The sequence below is a fragment of the Crinia signifera genome, chromosome 5 (assembly GCF_055691185.1).
Source record: "Crinia signifera chromosome 5, ASM5569118v1, whole genome shotgun sequence".
Taxonomy (NCBI): domain Eukaryota; kingdom Metazoa; phylum Chordata; class Amphibia; order Anura; family Myobatrachidae; genus Crinia; species Crinia signifera.
The window spans coordinates 320,270,346-320,291,197 of NC_139221.1; the positions used below are offsets into that span (position 1 = coordinate 320,270,346).

General features: G+C 39.6%; 1 protein-coding gene across 4 annotated transcripts in view; it reads left to right on the forward strand.

The window, feature by feature from the left end:
• The window catches only part of KHDRBS3 (KH RNA binding domain containing, signal transduction associated 3), a 100,533-nt gene that overhangs the window by 24,191 nt on the left and 55,490 nt on the right, over positions 1 to 20,852 (forward strand). For 3 of the 4 annotated variants that reach the window (XR_014444037.1, XR_014444036.1, XM_083144888.1), the window contains exon 2: positions 4,690 to 4,863. The exons of the other annotated variant lie outside the window; for it this stretch is intronic. Coding sequence is in view for 1 of the 3 variants with exons in the window: in XM_083144888.1 (XP_083001014.1) it covers positions 4,690 to 4,863 (174 nt within the window). In the remaining 2 variants the exon portion in view is untranslated. The remainder of the gene's footprint in view (positions 1 to 4,689; positions 4,864 to 20,852) is intronic. 4 annotated transcript variants of the gene reach the window in all.

Here is a 20,852-nt window from a genome sequence, read left to right on the forward strand (position 1 = left end):
CAATTCCGGATGCTATTTCCGCCGGGGGAAATAGCAGCCGTTGCCTATTCAATGCTGCCATTATCGACCACATTGAAGGCAGATTAAAAAAAAACAGATCCGACTTTTAAAACAAATTGGATCTGTTTTGTCAGAAAAGGGCAGCAGATTTCGGTTTTTGACAATTCGTGGCCGTTTTCACAGATTTGCAGACTTTCCGACACTTGACAATCGGTAAATTGAATAGTGACTGTTGGGTTCCTTTGGGAAGGAACAAAAAATGGCCCGGATCCTGACTGTTGGGATGTTCTGACAGTCGGAATCTGGGATTCAATACCCCACTTAATATTCATTTGACAAGCAATACTGTACACTACGTCTCACCACATCTTCAACTACCGAATGCTGGGGCTTTCTGATTATCACCAACCCACTTTACATTTTGAGATGTAAAAACATCAGGATGCTCACCTCCTTAATTAATCTACTCATTTCTTAATTCTGGTGAATTGTTACATACCCTCTCAAACTAGACAATCAAACAGGAGATAATAATTGATAGCTAAAAATAGATTGTGATTAGATAAGGGGGCAATTAGATTATGCTTTCCATGATCGATAATGCAACTTTTTGTACAATAGACTGGTAGGAATTCAAAAGGCTTTAATATCTTGGGATACCACTGAGTTTATGTTCTAGCCCGTCCGTAAGATTTTTTGAGAACACTTGATAATATGGCCTTAGGAATACTAACTACTTTCTTAATGTATTGGGATAGTGTTTGGTCACAGTAGTCTTTAGATGAGTTTGTTATTTTCAAAGAACCTCTTCTGCAAATGTACCCCTTGGGTGTTTAAATTACCGAGTTGACTGTAGGGTTTTATTATAACAAAAATTTTATGTAATCTAAGGAAATATTTAGAAATGTTACAATGTTTCATCCACCTTTACATCTATGCTGATAACTGCAATTATTGTGTAACCTGCAAGAAATGTTTGGAGAAAAGAATTCCGTTATAACGAAAAGAAAAAAAAATGTAGGCTGTTATGTACTCACCGAGGAATATACTTTGTTGGGATGATTATGTAGTAAAGATCAAAGTTATTTTATAATGCATAACTTTAAAGTAAATAATAGTACAGTATGCAATTTCATAGCTAATGGTAATGCTATTGTAAGTTTTAGATGTTAAAATAATAAAGTCTTCATGTGAGTTTTTGTGCTGTGTTGGCGTAAAATTAACTTTTTTATTCAAAAGTTTTTAAATAAGGTTTTAGACAATTCAATACAAAATATCACAAATACCATTCCTGAATCCTTTCAAGAGTTTTCTTTTTATTGATTTTTTATTTTCCAAACAATAAAAAAAAATATATATATTATTATTATTATTATTATTATTATTATTATTATTATTATTTATTTATATGGCTCCACAAGGGATCTGCAGCACCCAATTACAATTCAGGACAAGTACAGTGTACATGACCATAGCTGCACCAGTAGATGACCAGCGTGGTAGAAAACTGCAGGATTTGGTGCCATTAAAGATGGTTTAATAAGAGAAGGAAAAGCACATGAGGGAAGAGGGTCCTGCTTGTGTGGCATAATTACCAGCCCTCCCAAGAAATGAGCCACGAAAATCTAAAAAATATTAGGTAATGTAATACTCAAGTGCAAGCCCAATACTTAGGAGTGAAACCTTATTAAAGTTTCCATTTATCCATAAGATATTCCTGCCAACAGTACTAGCCCATCAATAGATAAGAAATAGATTGCAAACTGGACCAATCAGCTTCTTTAAAAGGTGTATTGATATAGTGTGGGGGCACACTTTGATAGGGGCTCCTTTGGTTGGCATGTATTTTTTTATTATTATTTTGTTTTTAGCTAAAGGTTTTGTGCATGGGAGTGGGGTAGTGCTACAGCTTCACCTATCTGCCATTGTGACAATGATTAATGGTGCTGAGCATCAGGAGCCAAGTCACACCGACTGCAAGTGTGCAGTGCACTACTGGGAGTACCATGACACTTTGCACAAGAGCTCAGAGGCTGAGAGGCTTATGCTGAGCTCTGCTTGTTGGAGCTCATCATATACTTTTCAGGCACATGGAGGACAGCAGCAGCCTCGTTATGGGAGGGTTTTTAATTAGAAGCAGCGCTGAGCATGTCAGGGCTCCTACAGAGTAAAGTACAGAGGGACAAACACGATTTTCATGTGGTATTTTATATATATATATATATATATATATATATATATATATGTGTGTGTGTTTGTGTGTGTGTGTGTTTTATTTTAACCCCCCCCCCCCCTGCATTTACCCACTGACCAATTTTATACTGCCTTTACTCTGTGTTTTGACCGTGTAATATTCTCCCGTGCAGTTTGCGACCAATAATGATAAATGGGAGGGGGCCCCCCTGTCTAAGGTAACCCTGGGCCCTGCAAAGGCTTAATCTGGCCCTGGTTGCCACCTTGAGTATGCTGCCACCACCACATATACTGTTTTGGAATTACTTTGTAAACTGTAGTTTCAATAGCGCTACCTCTGTTGCCAAATCTCGACTATTGCCTTATTTTTAAATTTTATTTTTATAACAATCTTTTTGTTCTGTTCTTTTTTTGAAAAATGATGTTAGTCTATCGAGCTCAACCTATTTGACTGGTAACTACTGACTTGAGTAAGTCCCATAGGCCCTTATTCTACTCGGCTCGGTACGGCCCGCGTGCGGCCGTACCGCCGATGTTTTTGTTCTGCACATGCGCAGAGGTCATTCTGCGCATGTGCAGCCCCCTTCGCCGCAGACGGATTTCGTCCGCCGCAAAGGGGGCGTATAGGGGCGTGAGGGGCTTCAGCCCCTCATTACCCTATGTGTACGCCCCGCGTTTCATGGGCGTTCCCATGCAAACGCGGGGCGTATGCATGGTAATGAGGGCATGACGCCCTCATTACCATGACATGGGGGCGGAAAGCTGACGTCGCCGGATGTCAGCTTTCAGCCCCCTTTCAAGCTCCCACACGGACGATTGTCCGTGTGGTCTGAGCTTGCGGGAGCTGCCGCGGCGTGCGGGCCTGCCTTCGATGGTCGTCGACCATCGAAGGCAGGGGGCAGCTCCCACCATGGTGGAGGCGTAGCCTCCACCATTTTTGTGCGGATCGCCAGCCGTCCGTGTACGGACGGCCGTGGCGATCCGTCGGGTGGGCGGCCCTTGGTTTGTGCGGTCGGAGCCCCGTGTGCGGCTCTGACCGCACCAACCAGAATAAGGGCCTATGTGATTCCCTTTGTGGCCAAAAATGCATCCAGTTTTTAAATTCATTAACAGTAGTTGCTGTAACCACCCCCACCGGCAATGAGTTCCACAATTTTTCTGCTCTAATGATAAGGAATCCCCTTCTTAATTCAGATTCTTAATCTGCAATAATCAGTTTTGTTTTATATAATTGTATTAGTTTTGTTTATCTCTTATAAAATATTGCATTATGTTAGTAAGTCTCAATAGCTTTTGCTGTCCATTTTTACGAACTTGCTCCTTGCTTGTCCAGAAGAACTGTAATCCTAGATTATATATGTGCAACCTTGATCATGCCAGTATTTTAATATTCCATTGGGGTGACATGGGATTGGGAAATGGTATTTGTAGTCATACATTATTTCAGGTAATGACTCTGCAAGAGAAGTAAATATTCAAATTTAAAGAAAAAAAATATATAAATATACAGAAGGTATACAGAAGACCTTTTTAACTTACACCTCTTTGATAATGGAGTTGTCTTAAGGTCGGCAGTTTCAAAGAGTCAACAGGACCTGGTTGACACACAATTGGCGTACACATTTTTTTTTTCACATGTATTCTGAACATTTGCTTGAAATACAGATGTAGACGTTCTCATTGTTGCGGCAATTTGTCCATTCATGCTTGTTTGGCACACAAAAAAAGTTGCGCAAAATGCCCCATTGCAAAATTGCTGGTCAATGCTTTTCTATAAGCTGTGGGAGCAAAATAGAGATGGGATCGTGCCAATCATCACTAAAGTCAAACGTGGAGATTGGCATGGCATATATTATTTATGTGGGCTACAAATGAGAATAGTTATATGCGGCGAATGTGGCAAGGCACCTTGCCTGAGGGTCTATATATCTTCTACCTATCTTGGTCAGAGAACATGAAATGTATAAGATGTGGACAAAAAAAATCGACCGTTGACCTGTCAATTTTTTATATCTGTTGGCCATACCTATTGTCAACATTGTCAACTGTTGACTTTCTGTATCTGGCAACTGAATCCATGTAAACCATATGGTCCTGACTTATTGGCTGTCTATCTAGATTGTGTACAGTAAGTTTTTATTACAGTTCATTATGAATCTGCTTTTCTGGAATGATCTAATTTATTACAACAAAAAGTGTATACAAAAATACATGTTTACGGTAAGAGCAATAATACCAAAGACAGGCTGTTAAAAATATTAAATAGATAAATCACGAAACACTAAAGCGACCATTTTTCATCCGTCATATTTTGTGTAACACCGCAGATCCCCAAAGATCACTCTTCACCTGACTCCTGTGTACATTCATAGCGAAGGTGTCTTCATGTAGCCATTTAGCCTATTCACAAGGCAGGATTGTCGATTTTTATTTTGAGGCCTGTTGGAAGGGTGACACTGTATGACTTACTGAAAAATGGCCTTTATTATATCACAGATCACCTGAAAACTACATATGTTCCTGCACCTCCAAGCAAGAATGACTCACATCCCGAGGAAGGGTTCAAATCAGGCACACTCTGCAGAATACGAGATACATCTGAGAGCCAGCATCCTCCCTTAGTCAAGCATGCAGCGAAAATGATACTTACACTGCTGGATTCCATCACAGGTGACCTGTTCACACACCACACACGTTATTAACACTGTTCTGTGTATATGTTACAGCCACTGGGGGCTTTATTACCTTGTCAGGAAATATACATTAGTTTCCTTTTGAAATGTTAATTTAAGAGACAAATCTTCCAAATCCCACTTGTTTCATTCTATTTTTGCATTTAACCCCTCTTACACTTTTATACCATAATTGTTTCCTTCAAATGTATTTTTGCAGAATGCTATATTGAAGGTATGTGATGGTAGCATTTGGGAGCAGATAGAATGTGCTCAGTGTGTTCTTCTGGATCCCCGTATGCCTCAGCTGATACAGAATAGTATACAGTATAAACTTCACCTTTTACAGTATATACAGTAGTATGAAGGATTTATAGGAACACCATCATCTCCTACAGTGTAATTGAAATTCTGCTGCCCCCTTAACCCCTCTCATACATTAACTATAATTGTTTTACCTACATGCTTGTTGCCAGGGAGATTCATGCTTGTTTCCAGGGGGTTGCATGCTCATTGTGTTTGGACTTATGCCCACAGGTGCCCTAGCACTCCCAAAATATGGCACTTCTAGGTAGTGCACTGTGCTCCCTTAAAAGACACTAGAGGTCCTGCGAGGCGGCAGCCATTTTTGGAGGGTCATTTTCAACAGATTCCATGTGACGGTGACACCATATGGAACCTGCAGAGACCCCGCACCCCTGCAGCACCAGCTCCACCCCGCCCCCTACACAAAATATGTCCAGTGCAGTTAACCTTTAACCTTTAACTGTTTGATGGGAACATAAGAGCAACTTGACCATCTCAGAGTCCCAAGCAAATGTGGGGAAACATACAAATTCTACACAGATAGTTCCCTGTTTGGATTTGCGACCATGACCTCAATGCCAATAACCCTGACACTCAACATAGATTCTATTGAAAATCTATTTTACAGAGCTACAATTAGAATGAAAGCTGGGTCACTCCTAGCTAAAGACATACTGTATTTTACCAACAGTCCCTGTTCATCAGAAATTAGAGAATATTAAAGTGGTATGACCTGTATCCATTGGTGTAACTCCCAGAAACAATGGCATCACCTGCTTCAGGGCCCCAAGCCCCGAATGGGCACCTGCATGTTCAGCAGCACCTGTTTGGTTTGCAGTGGTAATCAAGTGTGACCGCTGCTCTTCCAATGGAGTTCTGCAGTGCAACGCTACTTCCGCTAGTTAATTCACTCTATCCTAAGAGATCTGCTAACACATGAATTAGTGGACAGGACGGTTCCTGCCTGTCAGCAAGGGACTGTGCACCTGCTTCTGCTGCTATACTGTGAAATGGGGCACATGATACTTCATGCTGCAGATGGCTGAATCTCATGGGTTGGACACTGTCCCACAGGCCATGGTCAAACAGCATAGCTGGGGTCCTGTATATTTACTGTGGGCTTTGGTCCCTGTGAATGAGAGTGCTACACACACACACACACCATATTTGTTTTCACTTTTTTGTTCCAAATGGAGGGTGAGTCACACCAAACTCCTATACTGTGTATGTATATATATATATATGTGTATATATATATATATATATATATATATATATATATATATATATATATATATATATATATATATATATATATATATATATATGAAGAAAAAAACAGTGTGCAAATTAGTGAAGAAAGCCAATGTCCTATTCAGACAATAATACCATCAGAGAGTTTACTCTGTAATAAATGTCTTTGAAAATGCACTCAGGTGACTGTATCCCCGGCAGCTTAAACTCTCCACCTCCAACGAGGTAATCCTGAATCCACAGGTAGATTTATCTGGAAAAAAATGATGAGAGCAAGCGCTCCATAGTGCGTGAATCAATTTAAAAGATTTTTATTGGTACACGGTAAAAACAAGTGATAGACAGCAGGGATCACGTACCAAATACAGCGGTATAAACACTGCAGTATGAATGCCATAAAGTGCTGACACCGCAGCAAAGTGTTGGAGTGGTTACACTCAGATGTTTTTCTCCCCCAACGGCAAACAGCACGTGGCGGGCGGTGATCCGATGCAGACAGCGGTAGTGGTCTGTGCTCAGAATGGGATTCGGTCAGAGATGACGCTAAGCCACGCCCCAACGCGTTTCGTCATCAACTTCGTCAGAGGGCTGGCTTAGCGTCCATCTCTGACCTCTTTTTAACAGGTAAATGCAATTAACAATCGTGGTAACAGCTGGCTGATTAACCTTCACTTTGCCAGACAAGTTTTATGCCGACTTGCAGCATAACTGCCATCTAAACCTATATCGCCTGATGAAATAAATATAAAAAACTTTTCTATTTGTTTAAAAAACAGCTCTTTCTATAAAAGATTCTATATATATAAAAAAATATATAAAAAATATCTGTGTATACGGCTACCACGATTGCTGTACATAACATGGCAACACTTTTATATAAAAAATGCAAACAATTATATAAAAAATACAAAACATTTTGACAATAAAATACAGGAATGGCACACGATAATAATGGCACACGATAATACATTGAATAGGAAGAGAAACATACACTTCTTTCTCCCTAATCAGACATAATTATATAGAACCACATCAAATTATTATTATTATACAGTGTCCTATTATATGGTCATATAATATAGAAAACATCTATTATACAGTATTATTTCATATACCACTATATAATAAAAAGAAAGACTTATTTAGCCCAGAATTCAAGACGCAGGTAAACAGACATATAAGTAATCTTCATGTGCATCAAATAGAAGTATATCTTCTTTATCTTCTTAGTCAGAAGAGAAAAAGAGACAATCAATATTTATAATAGCCAATAATGGATACATAATAGATTTACCTTATACAGGTACTTTTAAAACAATTAAGGCATGGAAAGTGATATGCGGAGAAAATTGCATATAACTATACAGTACAAAGCGGAAGGAGCAAGCTTCAACTATTACCGCTTTTGGTATGTATATACAAATTCTAACCAATAAAGGCTGTAATTTCTAATCCATCGATTAATCCTTCTGGACTTAATGTTCCTAAATGGTACATCCAGAAGGATTCCCTTCTAAGCAGCATTTTTTCTCTATTCCCCCCCCCCCCCTAATGTCAGTGGCGACAATTTCAATTCCTACAAATTTCATACCCTGTGGATCACCTTTCTGACAGTGGGCAAAATGTCTAGGAACACTATGATTGGTCACATGGTTCTTAATGTTCCCATAATGTTCCAGGATTCTTATTTTTAAGGCCCGTTTTGTTTGCCCCACATATCTCATGCCACAAGGGCAGACAAGAAGATATATCACATGGGTGGAATTGCAATTAATTGCACCCTTCAGCTTCCATTTCTTGCCATCCTTCCCAACAATTTCTTTTGTGCCCTTTAGGCTATGCGGGCACATCTTGCATTTTCCACAGCAATAAAAACCTGTTGCTGGGGACATTCCATAGGGCATAAGACCTGGGTTATCTGTCACTTTAATGGGAAGTAGACTGGGAGCAAGTCTGGTTTTTAGGGTACTCGCTCTTTTAAAAACTATATCAGGGCCAGAGCCCAAATAGTCTTTAAAAAGGGGATCCAGTTTAAGGACCGACCAATGCTTGTTCAAAGTTTTGCGTATTTGATCATTATGCGTGTTATATTGGGTCACAAATGGGCAGAAGTTGAATCGATTTTTCTCTTTTTCTTTGTATTTTAACAATTCATTTCTGTTCAGATTTCTTGACCTCACCAAAGCGTTGTCTATGAGGGTTTGGGGGTACCCTTTTTCCTGGAATCTGGCCACATAAACTAAGGCTTGTTGTTCAAATGTATCGATGTTACTACAATTTCGTCGCAATCTCAACAGCTGAGAATAAGGGAGATTGCTTTTCCATTTTTTATGATGGCAGCTATTATACTGCAAGTAGTTATTGCTATCAACCTTTTTAAAAAAGGTGCTAGTCTCAATATTCACAGGCTGTTCATCTTTTACAGTGAGGGTGAGGTCGAGAAACTCCAAACTCCTACTATTGAAATTATATGTAAATCCCAAATTATATTGATTGATGTGAATATACTCAATACATTTAAGGAACTCTTCTTGTGACCCCCTCCATATCAATAGTAGATCGTCGATATATCGCCTAAATAGGACGATATTATCTGCAAACGGGTTATTTTAAAAAATACATTCCTCCTCCCATTCACCCAAATACAAATTGGCGAACCCTGGGGCACAAATCGTCCCCATAGCCGTGCCACACAGCTGGATGAAGTAGCGCCCCAAAAAAGTGAAATAATTCGATTTTAACACGAAATTCAAACATTTTAGAATAAATGTACTTATAGCCTCAGAGATATCGATGTCTCTTGTCAGAACCCCCTCTATACACTTTAATCCCTTTTCATGGGATATCGAAGTGTATAGAGAGTTCACATCGATAGTTGCCCAGTTATAGTCACTTTGCCATTCTAATGTCTCTACTGTCTGAAGTACAGAGATGGAATCTTTAATATACGATTTTAATTTCGGAACATATTTCTGTAAATACTTATCTACATAAGCCGACAGTCTTGATGTTACAGACTCGATGCCGGATACAATCGGCCGACCTGGTGGGGCCGACTGATTCTTATGTAGTTTTGGCAGATGGTAGATTGTGGCCACCCTTGGTTGATCATTGTACAGGTATTCATATTCTTCCCTGCACAATGCTCCACATTGCCTCCCATCGTCCAAGATGATTTTAAGTTCCTCTACAAATTCTTTTGTTGGATCTCCAGACAATATCTTATATGAAATAGGGTCAAATAGTAATCTTTCCATCTCTTTCACATAATAGTCTCTTGACAAGATAACTAAACCGCCCCCTTTGTCTGCCTGCTTAAATACCAGGCTCTCATTGTCAATGAGTTCTTTTATGGCACGGGTTTCCTTATAGGTTAGATTTTTTTCCTTAATTTCAATATTTTCTGAATATCCCTCAAAATCTTTTTTGACTAGCTGGGCAAATAGCTCTAAGTTAGGGCCACGTGATTCCAATGGATAAAAAGTGCTCGGCTTCTTTAACCCAGAGGAATTAATATTTTCCTCCAAAATGTTTGCTTCATCATTTCTATTATTTTTCAAAAAGTGGCGTTTAAGGGTTAATTTCCTAATATAAAGGTTCAAATCCACCTGTAACGCAAATTTATTGACCCTATATATATATATATGAGAATAGGGGTGCGCTACATATACCACTTTGTGGCTAAACATACAATGAATAAACAATAGTTGTCATAAAAACAGATAAACGTTTATTGGTGGTTCATCCAGCAGTAAAAAGATTTCATGTGTTCAGGTTTTTTTCAGAAATATGCCACATAAATTGTAGATCCGCGGCCCAATGCGTTTCGTCCCTTAGGACTTCATCAGGGGCAAATGTATCAATCCAAATGAGGAGAAATCTCCTACACCTTTTGATGGTGGGACTGTATAGTTTAATAGACTTTAATAGAGGTTGCCAATAGTGGTAAGAAACTCTCTCAGGTAAGAGTAGTATAGTCCGCCGTGAAAAGGCTTGAACTGCCTCAGAATGGGTGCGGTCTTTTAAGACAACGAGATGGACTAGAGAGATCTCCTATACAGTTTGTAGGTGGGGCTGTATAGTTTAATGGAAATTCTAATTGAAGTTGCCAGTAATGGTAAAAAAGTTTCTCAGATTAGAGTAGTACTGTCCATCATGAAATATTTGAACCGTCTCGGAATGGGTGTGGTCTTTTAAGGCAAAAAGATGGGTTTGCATAAAATCAAATGAAGTATTCTTCAGATTCAGTGACTTTGTACAGCCCTTGGGGTGGGAAGTAGATCTCCAACACCAATGGTGAATTCACAGAAAACATGAAGTATCTCTCAGTACAATTAAAACAGTTGTTGTAGTCCATTCACAACAAATAGAGTTTCTCAATAGCATGTAAGCCCAGTATCACGGGGTCTCCAGGAGAAACTCTATTTGTTGTGAACGGACTACAACAACTGTTTTAATTGTACTGAGAGATACTTCATGTTTTCTGTGAATTCACCATTGGTGTTGGAGATCTACTTCCCACCCCAAGGGCTGTACAAAGTCACTGAATCTGAAGAATACTTCATTTGATTTTATGCAAACCCAGCTTTTTGCCTTAAAAGACCACACCCATTCCGAGACGGTTCAAATATTCCATGTATATATATATATATATATATATATATATATATATATATATATATATATATTATTAAGAATTGACCCAGGTCCTTTATTAAGTGTGTTTTTTTTCTGCAGAGTAAAGGAATGTATTTGTAATTATTCCTATGTTTGAAAATGTTAATTAAAAATCGTTGTTTTTACAGTTGAGATTAGATTGTATGATGTACAGTATAGTGTGTTTGTGGTATAACTTTTTAGTTTCTAGATCAGGCCTGGCCAACCTGTGGCTCTCCAGATTTTGTCAAACTAGAAATCCCATCATGCCTTGCCACAGTTTATCTATAAGGGAGTGTTAAAACTGTGGTAAGTCATGCTGGGATTTGGAATTTCACAACATCAGGAGAGCCACAGGTTGGCCTGTCCTGTTCTAGAGTATCTGTTAGTATAATTATTCAGTATTGTATTATGTGCTTTAAGATTTCTGTTTCGTTGTTGTGTTTTTTTTTTTTTACTATGAACTGTTTGTCTAGTGAAGCACATTGAGTATTGTTTTCAATAATCTAATGAACCCTGGTACAGAACTTCTCATACATTTTGCCGATCTGGTGACTATTGTGAATGGGGTGGTTTCATTGGTTACAATATGTTCACAAACGTACTCGTGTGGATTATGAGGTCAACATTTATCATGTCAACAGTTATATTATCAACATGAGAATGTTGACATGGTTAATGTGTTGACATGCACGTCTTGATGACTTTGAACATGTTGACATTCATCATGTGGACACTGTTGACATGGCGCCATGACAGAATATTGGCAAACCATCTCTGGTGGCCTAGAGGTGACTTACCTGCTCTCGGTGACATTTCCAATGGGTTATTTTGGGTCCCAGTGGTGGAGAACTTCTGAAGCAGACATCTAATTGAGCTGCAGGACACATAAATATTCTTCCCCCATCCATAACGATAATGTCACTTTACTACCCAACCCTAATTCTCCTATACCCTAACCTCCCACTGGTGCCTCACCCTATCCTTCTTATATCATAGCCTAACCCTACTGCTGAGCTTCTGAGAACGTTGGGATGTCAGCATTTAAGATATCAACATTGTGAACATATGGGGCAGGATGGAATAGCTTGGCCAGCATCTCGCATGGCCACTGCGCAAATACTTGTTTTTGAAGGGGCAATCATTTACAAGGCAAAATCCATTCCTTAGGGTGGCCAATTACATGGTTCAGGATCGGTGGGATCCCGGGATTTGGCCATAAAATCACTAGGATTAGCCTGTGCAATGTAATGCTGCACAGCATCTGAGTACCCATTCAGATGCCACTCCTGCCCTGGCTGTGCAGCTTTGGTCAGAAGTTACACTACATAGCCTGCCCACCTACCTCTCGCAGCCATTGCACTGATCACCTTTCATCTGCCAGATTCTGCTGCTGCCTTCCATCACCGCCCAGCCCCTTGTAAGTAACACTGCAGTCCTAGATATTGCTAGTATCCTGGGATTTAAAAAAAATGCCCCTGAATTGGCAAACCTATTTGTAATCTATTGCCCCTTTAAAAAAAAAAAAAAGAATATCCCAGTTTGGTCAGCATCCCATATGGCCCCTAAACTCAGAAGTTGATATTACATTACATCCATGGACATTCCGAGACTGACAACACATTCGTATCGTTAGGACTGCATCCCTATAATTCCCTTCTAGGGTAATAATTCTTATTGGATCGCTTTACATTTTTATTCATTTAATTTAATGACAACAGCCACAATGACGGTGCTTATCACTAGCCTGTTTTTTAAACCGTTGAATAAATTGTGACTCAAGAATCATAGTATGTATATTTTTAAATAAACTCATCTGAAGATAACGAATATCCCTAAGATCATTACCTCGGCTCATCAGTGTGTGTGTGTGTGTTTTTTTTATTATTCAAATCAAGGCTGAATTCTAGTTGTTGGTTCTCTGGAGTTTGGTAATTGCTTACAATAACTAGTCCTTTTGCTGTATGCTTAATGACCTTTGCAATTAAGGGAGAAATGTACCTTAACCCTTAGGGCTGATCTGTCCAAAACCTTCATCGGTGTTCTCATTATTCACTCATCAAGAATTCCAGCGTTGTTTTCACAGTGCTGTGGCAAGAGTTGTTTTATGTGTTCTGTCTTTGTTCTGTTTTCCTTTTGAAGGTTCTCTGCTTTATATCTTGTAGATGTATAACAAAGAAATAGATATGTATCGTGCTTGAATATAGTGTATTCTTTCACACCACCTGTATCTGTTCTGAAAGAATCCCCATCAACCATTAATGGTGCAGAGGTCATCTGATCCATCTTTAATACCAAGTCATAAACCTCCTTTCTCCGAACATTCAAAGCGGAGAGGAGCGGTGTTGTGTAGAGCAGAATAATGCAGAGGCAATGCAGAGGCTCTGCGTTCCATATTTCTTTGCAGGTCTGCGGAATGATACTGTACTGTATGAAAACCTGCTTTTTATATGGTTGAGAGAATATCGGCCAACTACACTTACGTCTAAACTGCATTGCAAAATGTGCCAGTATGGCCTTGCGATGGCGGTAGCAGAAATAATTATACACAGATGTTTTGATTTGTCATGGACCATTTGGAACTTTTATACAGAGATATGGATAGCGCACTCTATGTTGATTTGCAGTACTGGTGTAATGCGTCAGGTGGAGGGGGGAAGGGGAGGAGGGGGGGTAAGGGAACAGGGGACTGGAGATGGGTGGGGAGGGGGGAAGGGGTGGGTTGACAGGGGAAACACCTGGATGTCTGAAATAACAATCTGAGCAAAATGTGTAAGTGATATAAACACTTTATTATATACAATAAAAATTAACGTGAGTGGAAATGTTTCTGGAGTGGTGCCCCATCCGGGGTTGGTTGGGGTGAGAGCACTCCAAGTCTTTGCGGGAGATGAATTCCACCTTTCACATGGGGGAACTCTGTGAAGGGGGAGGTTCATAATGTCAATGGCAATGTTCAGCTTGGAAATCTATTTGGGGAGACCTTGGCTGTATCTGTTGGGAGCTCTCTCGGGAATGGGGGTACCAACAGGTTCCCTTATACCATTTGGAACTTGTTACAAGGAGCCCTGGCAAGAACACAGGAGTGTCTTCATTGCCTTATTTTGGGTGGCCCTACCGAGTGACTATATGACAGTTATGAAGTGTGATAATCGCTTTACAGTGGATGGGATGCCGTCAGATTACCAACACATGGCATCCCAATATGCAACCACAAGACCAAAGTCCCTACATCAATAAGGAGTTTGGCAATGAAATCCCAATTATGCTGGGCAGGTTACATGAGGTTACAATTAGGCTGCAGGGAGGGAGGGAGGGTTAAGTTTATCGTTGGAGGGGGGTAGGAGGAAGATGTATATACTTACCGGACCCCTGTCAGGGTTCTATCGGGATGTGTTGGTATTCTAGAAACATAGAAACATAGAAACATAGAATTTGACGGCAGATACAAACCATTTGGCCCATCTAGTCTGCCCCTTTTTTACCCTTCAGGTAAACTCAACCCTTTTTAATCCTTATTTCTTTGTAAGGATATTCATATGCCTATCCCAAGCATGTTTAAATTGTTCTACTGTCTTAGCCTCTACCACCTCTGATGGGAGGCTATTCCACTTATCCACTACCCTTTCTGTGAAGTAATTCTTTCTAACATTTCCCCTGAACCTACCTCCCTCCAGTTTCAGTGCATGTCCTCGTGTTTTATTACTTGTTTTCCTTTGAAGAAAATTTCCCACCTGTACTATGTTAAAACCCTTGATATATTTGAAGATTTCTATCATGTCCCCCCTTTCCCTTCTCTGCTCCAAACTATACATGTTAAGATCTTTTAGTCTATCCAGGTAAGTTTTGTGATGTAGGCCATGAACCATTTTAGTTGCCCTTCTTTGTACACTCTCCAATGTATTTATATCCTTCTGAAGATATGGCCTCCAGAACTGGACACAGTATTCCAGATGAGGTCGTACCAATGACCTATAAAGTGGCATTATTACGTCTTTTTTTCTGCTACTGATTCCTCTCCCTATGCAACCAAGCATCTGACTAGCCTTCCTCATTGCTTTGTTACATTGCCTCCCTGCCTTTAAGTCACTTGAAATAGTGACTCCTAGATCTCTTTCCTCCTCAGTAGTTTCCATTATAGTACCCTTGATACTATATTGAGCCTTCGGGTTTTTGAGTCCCAAGTGCATAATTTTGCATTTTTTAGCATTAAACTGTAGTTGCCATTCTCTTGACCAATTCTCAAGTTTACTTAGATCATCAGTCATTTGATTTACCCCTCCTGGTGTGTCTACTCTGTTGCATATCTTTGTATCATCTGCAAAAAGGCATACTTTCCCTTCAATACCATTTGCAATGTCACTGACAAAGATATTAAAGAGCACTGGTCCAAGTACAGATCCCTGGGGTACTCCACTGGTAACATGTCCCTCCATAGAATGCACTCCATTTACGACAACTGTCTGTTTCCTATCCTGCAACCAGGTTCTTATCCATTTAATTGTTTTATAATCCAATCCCACACTTTCAAGTTTATTTAGAAGCCTGCGATGTGGGACAGTGTCAAATGCCTTACTAAAGTCTAGATATGCCACATCTACAGCCCCCCCTTCATCTAGTATTTTGGTCACGGAGTCAAAAAAGTCAATGAGACTTGTTTGGCATGATCTCCCTGCAGTAAAACCATGCTGTTTTGGATCCTGTAAGTTGTTTAATTTAAGATATTTCACTATTCTTTCTTTTAATAGTGTTTCCATTATTTTCCCTACTACTGATGTAAGGCTCACTGGTCTGTAGTTACTTGCTTCTTCTTTGCTTCCGCTTTTGTGCAGTGGAACTACATTTGCTTTTCTCCAGTCCTCTGGAACTGCACCTGTATCTAGTGACTGGTTGAATAAATCTGTTAATGGCGCTACCAACACATCTTTTAGTTCTTTTAGTATCCTTGGATGCACTCCGTCTGGCCCCATTGATTTATCCACTTTCAGTCTTGAAAGTTCTGTTAGGACTTTCTCCCTAGTAAATGTACCTCCATCTACCTTATTTTTATAAATGTCCTTGCAACTTAACTGTGGTCCCTTCCCTTCTCCTTCTATAGTGAATACAGAGCAAAAGTAATTATTTAGCTGATCTGCAATTGCCTTGTCTCCCTCCACCAAATTCTCAGTGTCTGTCCGCAGTCTTATTATTCCTCCATTTGATTTTCTCCTTTCATTTATATACTTAAAAAAAGTTTTGTTTCCTTTATCTACCGACTGAGCCATTTTCTCCTCAGCTTGTGCCTTGGCACGCCTGATCACTTTCTTAGCCTCTTTGCGTCTGGCAAGATACACTTCTTTGTCATTATTATTTTGAGTCTGCTTGTATGTCCTAAAGGCCATCTTTTTTGCTTTTACACTAGTTGATACCTCTTTTGTAAACCACACTGGCTTCCTTTTCCTGGTACTTTTCTTAACCCTTTTGATACAAAGGTCCGTTGCCTTTAGTATTGCACTTTTTAATTTTCTCCACCTCTCCTGCACTCCTTTCAAGTTCGTCCAATCCGCTAATGAGTCGCTTAAACATCTCCCCATTTTTGCAAAGTCAGCCTTCCTAAAATACAACACCTTAGTTTTTGTGTGACTGGAGTTGGACCCTGACTTGATACTAAACCATACTGCTTGATGATCACTGGATCCCAGGTTCTCACCCACATATATGTCTGATATCCTGTCACCATTTGTGAGTATTAAATCTAATATTGAGTCTTTGCGAGTAGGCTCCCTCACCAATTGCTTGAGAGAGGCTCCCTGTAGGGAATTTAGAAATTTGCCACTTGTAGATGATCTTGCAAAAGACTCCTCCCAATTCACATCAGGTAGATTAAAGTCTCCCATGATTATGACTTCTCCCTTTAAAGCCATTTTAGTGACATCAAGCAATAGGCTCCTGTCCAAATCCTGCCCCTGGCCTGGTGGCCTATAGATGACCCCAGTACGAATAATGTCCTTCTCCCCCATTTCTATGGTCACCCAAAGGGCCTCAGTTTTTTCTTCAATATTTTGTATTAAAGTAGCATTTATGTTTTTCTTTACATACATTGCTACCCCTCCTCCGATTCTTCCCATTCTTTCCTTCCTAAATTAATTGTATCCTGGTATAGCTACGTCCCAGCCATGGTTCTCATTCCACCATGTCTCTGTGATAGCCACAATGTCTAGGTCATCCCTTGTCATTATTGCTATTAGATCAGGAATTTTGTCTCCTAGGCTTCTAGCATTTGCACACATAGTTTTAAACATTTTGCCTGTGCATCTGTTATTCCTAGCCATGTTCATACAGTACAAAATCGAAATCTAAAGTTGAAATTACCTGTTTGATGATGTTGTTCAATGTCTGTTTTTATTTTTTTTACTGTTCAGAAAAGCTGCAGGTCACTATAGTGAGTCTGTTCAGGTCAGGTTTCACCTGAACACTAATGGCCAAATGGTCAAAGGAGATAATTTGCACTGTGTTTGAGTAGACATCAGGCAGATTCTGTTAGCATCCTGTTCGCTGGTCATCCATACATTACTCTAAAATTCCACCTTGTATAAATTTCCACCTTGAACTTGTATATTTAGTACCCAATGTATAAAATGTCCATGTACAAGCTTATGATCATGGATGAGGGGCCTGATTCTGGTTCACTTGCAAATTCTCTCTCTAATGGACAAATCCATGTGATCTGCAGGTGGGGCAGATGTAACATGTGCAGAGAGAGTTGGATTTGGGTGGGGTTTGTACTTCAAAGGGTATCTATATTGCAGTGTAAAAATAAAGCAGCCAGTATTTACACGTAACCATGGGAACGGCCTGCATTTTCATGGGGACGGCCATAAAACGATAGGTGTTCCCCTGTTTCAGCAATGTCACCTCTGTTCCTTGCCGGGGTCTGAACATGCGCAAATTGTGCATGCGCCGACGCCCAAACATTGGAAGAGGGCCAAAGTTGTTCCATCCGAGTAATTCTAAATAAGGGTCTCCGTTTTCAGCATTATTATTTGAATAAATTAATACCATAATAGTGATGCTCAATTTTTTGCGCTCTCCTTGTCTTAGGATAATAAGGTATTGGAATCCAATAAACATTTCCTAATTAACCCGTTGAGTGACAGCATCTCAGAGAGATGTGCAAAATAATTGCCTAAAAAATGCCTCCGTTGCTCACATTTGTTATATAAATTCAAATAAATAGTGTTGACAAATTCAATTGACAAATTCAAAGGTGACTAAGGGGCAGATTTATTAAGCTTGGAGAAGAGATAAACTGGAGATAAAGCGGAGAAAAGGTAAAAGGAGATAAAGCTCCAACCAATCAACTCCCAACTGTCTTTTTCAAACACAGCTGATTGGCTGGTGCTTTATCTCCTTTTACCTTTTCTCCGCTTTATCTCCAGTTTATCTCTTCTCCAAGCTTAATAAATCTGCCCCTCAATCACTCAGTTTTTTATCCTGTCTGGCCAGATTTTGAATGAAGGTGGGGGCAGTAGATACCCTGTGGTTAAGTAAACAAAGCTTCTGTTACACAAGTCTGGTCTAACAAATTTGATAATCTAATTATTGGCATACCGAATTGGCATAAGTAATCAAACATAAATAGCTTCTGTAGAATAGATAACATCATACGGTTGCATACATTTCCAATATTACAACTGGTTCAAAGAAAGTATAGGAGTAAGCAGGTACATATTATGGGTACTTGGGGATGAAAAGTATACATTAATCTGGGTTTGTTAGAAAGTTTTCAGAACGGTGTTATCCATATGGTTTAAATAGAAATAGGACATAGATTTATTGTTTAAATATGAATCCCGTCTAGATCACAATTGTGGCCTCCTCAGTGACTATTCCTTTTGAACATTTATAATGGTGCCGGAAGCTACACTACCTATTTTGAACAAAGGTATAGGAATTTGTGGCAGGAATAGCAGGATTTCCCTGTTTAAGCATATAACAGCAGTTGAACATGAATCCAGTCCAGGTTTTGGTTGAATTAAGAAATTAACTGCAGCCAAGTTGATTAGTTGCACCTGTTTGCTGCATTTGAAGAATGCTGCCTCTACACAGGGATAATTATTATTATTATTATTATTATTATTATTTTATTTATAAGGCGCCACAAGTGTTTCGCAGCGTACAAAGGAACAATACAGGAAGACAAACATTGAATAAATAACAAAAATACAGTTCAAATAAAGAGCGCCACAGATCAATACACATTACAGCTTAAAAGTAAGTAGTAGGACTCAATCAACATTGGCCCCTCAATTCTGTGTATTATATACAGGCTACTGATGAGATTGAACACTGCTGTACTCTATGGTGGCTACAGCTATACTGTATGCACACAGTTAAGTAGAAAACATAACACTTATATTAAAAAGTACAAAAAGAACTGCACAGATCCATCCAGATACATCTAGCCTCAATGCCCCATGCAGAGTGAGTGTCTTTTCTTGATGAAAACACATCTTAGTCGCATCACAATGGGAATTGAACACATGTTGAGACTGAGCTGATAACTTTAAGAAACTTTAATAAATTGAGTACTTTGTATACAGATTCAAAGGGATGCTTTCAGTAGACAAGTGCCGGAACCCCAACACCGTTTTCCAATTATTATAATTATAATTTTATTTATAAGGAGCCACAAGTGTTTCGCAGCGCCGTACAAAGGAACAGTACAGAGAGACAAAACAGTATTTCATTGAATAAATAACAAAAATAGAGTACAAATAAAGAGCGCCACAGTTCAATACACATTACAGCTTAAATATAAGTAGTGAGAACTCAATCAACATACAACTAGAGGCTTGAGGCCAATGATGGAGATGAGTATGCAGACGAAGATGGTCACTGAGTGTTGGAGTATAGGAGAGCTGTGAGTGAAATGTGAAGAGAAGTGGGCTTTGACAACAGGAGGGAATAGGGCCCTACTTGGAGGAGTTTACAATCTAGTAGGAAGGGGAGACAGACAGATTACAAGAGGTGCAAGCGAGTGGATGGTGGTTAGATAGCAGGATGTAAACAGGCAATGGGTCGGAGAACCAGCTAGTTTATGCAGTGGAAGGGTACGCTTTGATGAATAGGTGAGTTTTCAGTGCCCGTTTGAAGCTTTGCAAGGTCGGGGAGACTCTAATGGAGCGAGGGAGTGCGTTCCACTGCTAATGCTCCTGATGCTAGACAAGCCAGCCAGGAAATAGGCTGGGGGTCGTGATTTACATTATACTCCATTCTCAATTCCAGTCTAAACTCTAGCTATAAGTGCAATACATATACTGTATCTAGATAATATAGATTTTGGCATTTCTTGCCGGTTTTAGAACTAATATTTTGTTTTTCCATGTGGCAAATTCACTCCTAACTTCTTCCTTAGGGATTGTTTTTTATGAGGAACATATTTCTAGGGAATTGCCTGAATGTCCTTAGAGTTGGTGCATTGTGTGTTTTCAAAATATTACAAGGGTCACCTGACCTCTAATACATTGCCTGCACACTTATTGGAGATCAGTGCAGGATTACATTTTAGGCTTCGAGTGTGAAGGTCTGTGGAGACAACTTTGCAGAAATAATGAAATGGCTTAGGGGAACAATTTTAATGCTCCTTAGGAACAATAACCTAAGCCAGCCCTTTCCAGAAGAACTGGCTCCAAGGAAACACTCTGTAAGAGGCATTTCCAAGAACTATTCTCTGCTGAATAGAAGCTGTTGATTTGAAGATTGTTGCTTAATCACATGCTTGTTAAAGAC